Consider the following 6,000-nt stretch of genomic DNA (forward strand, 5'->3'; position numbering starts at 1 on the left):
TATGGGAGTGGGGAAAGAGGAGTCCAGGAAGCCCAGCAGCGTTCTGAGTGGATGGCGGCCATCTTAATGGAAATAAAGACATGAGGGACCTTAGGTTACTGTGAAATATCTGGGTGGAGATGTTTAATACACAGGTCCACACACGCTGGGAACGTTCCAGTGGTCAGGAAACAGACTGGGGATAAAGGCGCGAGCAGGGATATTTGATAGAGGAAAACAGACATGAAGTTCCACAGCACAAGCTAGGGATAAAGATACCTCCTTCTCCGAGGCTGGAAGACGGAGTCAGGACAGGCCTGTCCAGGGCAGCCATGAGCCGTGGCGGGCTCTCTACTGGACAGACAGTGAGACCGGGCACCCTACACAAGGCGGAATTCCTGTGTGCTGCCAGCCCTCCTCTCCTTCTATTCTGTCTTCTTCGATTCCAACCTATTGTACCTCACCTTGATAACTCGCTCCATCACACTTTTATCTTCTCAAACCTCTACTTTGTAATTCTTGATCAAATTCTTACCCCATCCTTTCAAAAAATCTTCTATTCAAGCCTCTGCTAAAGCCAACATATTTCTCTTTTCACTTTCTAGTATGCCTTCTGAAATTCTGTTATTTACAGTTCATAAAGCACTTTTATGTAGTATCTGAAGTAGGCTATCTAAACTGAGTGCTTCTGATAACTTCTGATAACTGTTTTCCCATATTGCCAGTCTTTATAGCTCTTTTTTTTTTAACAGTAGCAAAGTTTGCCAGGTGTGGTGACACACGCCTGTAATCCCAGCACTTCGGAGGCTGAGGCAGGAGGATCGTTGCAAGTTCAAGACCAGCCTGGGTTACAAAATGAGCTCAAGGCCAGCCTGAATGGCATAGCGAGACCCTGTCTCAAAAAGAAAAAAGTAAATAAATAGTAGCAAAGTCTTATTAAAGGTGGAAAAAAGAAAAGGTCAGCAGAGCAAGTTTGGGCCAAGTAAAAGTTGGAAAAGAAGTGCACCCTACAGCATGAGGGCAGGCCTCCATGCAAGAGAGAACATGGTGACCCATAGCTCTCATTTGGAAAAGCTGTGTAATAGTTTATCACTGAATTTTACTTTATGGACAGGTTTTCACATCCTTACTCCATAATCTAGCATTTATTGTCTTCCAAATTTTGGTGGTTTCTTTTTCCTGGAATGCTCTTCCCTGCCTACTTAATGTCCTTCCTCTCTTCCACCACCTAGCTCTTTATGTATGACACAGTTCTATCCTTCAAGGTCCTCTGTCCTCTATTTCATCTGTGACTTTCTAATGCACTGGACACATTGTTTCCTAAATGAGAGCACATGGGAGACAGTATAGAAGAATAGCAACAAGCCCATGTGACATGGAATCAAGATTTAGGTTCAAATTTTGTGAGCAAGTTCTGGAGAGCTTGAGGTACTGTAGTTACTACTCGGAAAGATTCTAGTACTCCACTGCCATCCGCCATGATCTACCTAGTTTTCTATAGTACCTGCTGGCAAATGAAACTGGGATTTAGTGGAGACCATTACCCCTTTGAGGGTGATACACACCTCTACAATTCCTCAGGGATACAGTTGTCATCGTGTTCTCCTCTTTTTTTTTTTTTTTTTTATGGTGCTGGGGATCGAACTCAGAGCCGTGTGTACACTCTACTACTGAGCTATCCCCCAACTCCTCTGTTACGTTTTTAATTTACTGTCTTGGCTGAGAGAGTGGTGGGGATAGCAATTTCAGAAACACACTCTTATTATCTCTTAACCCACGGATCAGGGAAACAGTATGAGGAAATGAGAAACCAAGGGGGAGCTTTCTAATGACAGGAAATGTTGCATATATTTTTATATTGATGGGGGTGATGAATTTGAGAATTTATTGGGGGGTAAAAAGAGTGCTGTTTTCAGAATCACATCTTCACCCAGGAGATGAGATCCAAAGGACAAATGGTGGCTGGGCTTTCAGGGCCTATAAACACTTTCATTGCAACAGCAACGAGGGCAGGGCCTGAGGGTGCAGAGGCAGACAGAGGTGGGTTGGGTGGTGAGTGGTCAGGTGGTTGTGACTGCCCTTGCTCCCTCTGTGAATTCTGAGCTGGGGAAGGAATGAAGGCCCTCCTATACCAGCCTTGTAAATTCCTCTGTATTCCCTGTAGTGTCTTTTCATAAGGATCACAGATAATTTTTTTCCTCGGAAAGTACACAAAATTTAATTCATTTTTAAGCCCTTGGTAGGTGAAAGAGCACTTACATCTTTGCTTGAACATAATAAACATACCTCTTTGCTGGATATTTTTAATTAGGTGTGTTAGTTTTCCACTGGTATTGCAAAATACTGAGCTAAACAATTTAAAAGGAAGGTTTATTTGAGTTCAAGGTTCAGGGGTTTCAGTTCATGGTCACTTGGGATTGTGATGAGGCAGAATATCACGGCAGGGAGCATACTGTGTGGAGCAAAGATGCTTACCTCATGGTGGCTTGGAGAAGGAGTGACAGAAAGAGAAGCCAGGGTTCTGATTTCCCTTCAAGGGCATGTCCCAATGACCTAACTTCCTCCCACTAGGCCCCACTTCTTCAAGGTTCTGTCATCTCCCTCAGTGACCAAGCCTTTAGCATATGGGCCTCTGGGGGACACATAAGAGCCAAACCATAATATTAGGTCTACAGTCAAAATTGGGTTGCAAATTTATGGAAGAAAGTTATGTCCATCACAGTGGCATAGGGGCTAGGGATTTAGCTCAGTGGCACAGCGCCTGCCTGGCAAGTGCAAGGTCGTGAGTTTGATTCCTGGTACCAGAAGGAAAAAACAAAAATCATTTAGAATCCTCCATAACAGTGGCATAGCTTCACTGAGTCATCAAATACTGAGTTTCACTGGGCATAAAGCACTGTCCCACGACACTGGGTCAGAGAGCCTCTGGCATCAGAGTGGTCACAGATGGGAGACAAATAGGAGACACAATGAGCTGTGTATTGGGCCAGAAGTGCCATGGAAAAGAGAGCAGTAGGGAACTGAGTGTGGGCGGTAGGGAGCTGTAACTGTAATGTGTTACAGGAGGTCAGGGAACGCCTCATTGAAAAGGGAACAGTTGAGTAAAGGTTTAAAGGACAGGCAATTACCTCTGGGAATAGAGAGAATAAAACCAGTGCTTAACAAACACTTTCACCAGCGATATTGAGGGGAACTGTAAGGAGTCAAAGGGAAGTAATGCTCTGCTCTTACAGCATTAAAGGAGTAACATGACAGGAGTGAAGCTCAGCTGTGGGTTTGGCTGAGCTGTCAGAGTAAGAGGAAGCAGGACATGGGCCACTGCTGGAAAACAGATACCTTCAGAGAGACAGGTGTGCAGGTGAGAGCAGGAAGACACCTGGGAGGACTTACATCAGCAGGCGAGATTCTCAGTTCCGTTAAGGGTGGAACGCTTTGGGAGGAAAGCTGCTTGTGCGGGGAGAATGGGGATCATAATAATGCAGAATTTGTGCGTACTCAGCTCTGGGCAACTATTTTACTTCCCTGAAACATATACTTCTGCTTTTTATATTCATTGGACAATCGCCCAAGGCCCTCTGTTTTCTGTTATGTTTTTGTTTTCCATAAATTTACCACAGTAGCGACATCCAGAATAGGCACCTGCTGCACCTTTTATAGCTGGTTGTCTAAAATTCAAGTCAGAATCTACTAGGAATCATCTGAGGAGGTCACTGGAATGCAAGCTCCTGCATTACTCTGACAGGTTCAGTCTGGGTCTAAACATGCCCAGAGACCTGTGAGGGCACCTTCTAGGATCTCTCTAAGTGAGGGAGAAGATGGTCTCCCCAGGTGAAATCAGTCCTCCGAAGGGGAAAGGCAATCGGTGAGAGCCCCTTGGGTCTGTCCAGCGTGACGTCTCTAACATCACCTGCTATCGCAGTCCCACCAGTTTCTGGTGCAAGGACACAGCAACAAGCTAAAGAGAACGATGTGCTTGTCATCGGTCAATCCCAGGTCCGTGCTGAAACTCGGGCAGCAGAAAGCTCCTCACAGTGGGGGATGGAGATTCTTCTCGTCAGTGGAGAACTCGGCCAAGTTTCCCCCTGGCAAAGGGGGTCAGCAGCCCTGGCAGCTTTGGCCCAGAGGTGGAGTGGGAGGGTGTCCTCCTGGGGGGTTCCCCACATCTGCGGGGCGCTGGTGGCAGCAGTAAGAGCAGCAGTGGTGGCATGGTGGCCTGGCCCAGTGGAGCTGAGTCGACTCTGTCCGCACTGTCAGGATAGGGTCAGCACAAACTGCAAACTACCTTTACAGGGACGAGAAGACAAGGAGACCTGGAGCTGAGACAGTGCAGGAGTAGAACAGCAAATGGAGCCTGGAAGCGGGCTGCCCCACTCAAACCTTGCATCTGCCATTTGCTAACTTTTGGAGACCTTGGGCAAATTACTACCGACTAAGTGTCTGCTTTCTCTTTGGTCAACGGTGATACCCAGCTCGTGAGAATGTCTGGAAGATGAAATGCGTTCTAAGGAAAAGTGATAGGCAGTAACCAATACCTAGGGGCTGGCTTAGTTCATCATCTGTAGGACGCCTCACACCAGTGCAGGCCCACACTGCTGCCGTTCAGATTAACTGCATGAACCCAAAATGCAATGCGGATGAGAAGGGAAGTAGGAAAATTGTCCAGCCACTGCCACACCCATTACATAGTCACTATATACTTATGACACGCCGGACACTGTTCGGGGTGATTCAGAACTCAGGGTTGATTCAGAACCCAAGAACATTTTAGAATCGCCACTTAACTATGAGAGATGCTGTGGGCACGTAGGGTCAGATTTTTCACATTTAAACAAATGTTGCCCTCCCCTTTTTCTTTGCTTTTTTTTTTTGTGACTTTTTTTTATTTTAAAGAGTAAAAGAAGGATAACATAGTCATAGGGGGGCTTACCGAATTACAGACAAAGTGGTAGGAAATTATCAATGGTTGTTTTACATATTGTTATCTACAAGACAGTTTCTCAGGAAAGCAAATAGACAGATAATAGTTACAGACAAAAGTGGTAGGAGATTATCAATGGTTGTACTATACGTTGTACTATGTACCATTATCAATGGTTGTTGTACTATACTTTGTATACTTTGTTGTACTATACTCTTCAAAGTGGTTTCTAAAGAAAATAAATAGAGCTATGCATGAGTGACCAATGGAATAATCATTGACTATCCTCAACGGTTGTTGAAGGAAACACATAGTAATAAACATACATCCATTTACGAAATAGTATGGGAACAATACAAACATTACAGAGTTATGGACAGATTAGTAGGAAAATATCAATGGCTGCTGTAATACATGGTGGTAGCTTCAAAGTGGTTTCTCAGGATTTCTTGCTTTTAAATGTCACAGAAAGGGAGCCCACGTTCCTTACATCACTGTTACTTAAAATTATGCAAAAACTATTGCGCCCACAGTCAGGCGGCTGGCCATTCAAATAAAGTAACCGCTGACGACGCTAATTAATTGGGACAGCGGGGGGGAGGGGGGGGGACCCGGTGCCAAACCTCAGGTCCCCAGGCCGTGAACACCGCAGGCCGCCGACTCTCGCGGGAACCCGGGTCCCGGCCCGCGGACCACGTGACTCCGCAAGCAGGCAGGCGGCCGACCAGCGAGCCCCGCCCCTCGGCGCTGAGCGGCCACGTCGGCGGCGATCGGCGGTCCAAGGAGGGGCGTGACCAATGCCCGTGCGCGGTGCGTGCCCCGCCTCTGGCCTCTGAGAGCCCGGATGAAGAGTAACGCCATTACCGCCCGAGCCGCCGAGAGCACTCGCGGACGCGGACTGGGGCTGGACACGGAGCGGCCGCGCCATGAGGCTCCTCCCCCGCTTGCTTCTGCTTGTCTTGCTAGTGTTCCCCGCCACCGTCTTGCTCCGCGGAGGCCCGGGAGGTGAGGCGGGCGGAGAAGGCCGCGGGGGTGGCCGGCGCGGGGACGCCGGCGACTGCAGGTTGGAGTCGGGGGCAGCTCGGGTTCCGGGGCCGCGTCCG

At 47.5% G+C, this 6,000-nt stretch overlaps 2 protein-coding genes across 3 annotated transcripts in view; both read left to right on the top strand.

Moving 5' to 3' along the window:
* Nucleotides 1–4,314, top strand: part of Cage1 (cancer antigen 1) — a 32,918-nt gene extending 28,604 nt beyond the window's left edge. The window contains exon 13 of the mRNA XM_013521812.1: nucleotides 4,270–4,314. Coding sequence (XP_013377266.1) covers nucleotides 4,270–4,299 — 30 coding nt within the window. The 3' untranslated portion in view covers nucleotides 4,300–4,314. The remainder of the gene's footprint in view (nucleotides 1–4,269) is intronic.
* A 1,414-nt stretch (nucleotides 4,315–5,728) lies between these two features.
* Nucleotides 5,729–6,000, top strand: part of Ssr1 (signal sequence receptor, alpha) — a 16,894-nt gene continuing 16,622 nt past the window's right edge. For both annotated transcript variants that reach the window (XM_005398857.2, XM_005398858.2), the window contains exon 1: nucleotides 5,729–5,902. In XM_005398857.2, coding sequence (XP_005398914.1) covers nucleotides 5,824–5,902 — 79 coding nt within the window. In that variant the 5' untranslated portion in view covers nucleotides 5,729–5,823. The remainder of the gene's footprint in view (nucleotides 5,903–6,000) is intronic.

Source organism: Chinchilla lanigera, unplaced genomic scaffold, assembly GCF_000276665.1.
Source record: "Chinchilla lanigera isolate Chin_1 unplaced genomic scaffold, ChiLan1.0 scaffold00064, whole genome shotgun sequence".
Lineage (NCBI taxonomy): Eukaryota > Metazoa > Chordata > Mammalia > Rodentia > Chinchillidae > Chinchilla > Chinchilla lanigera.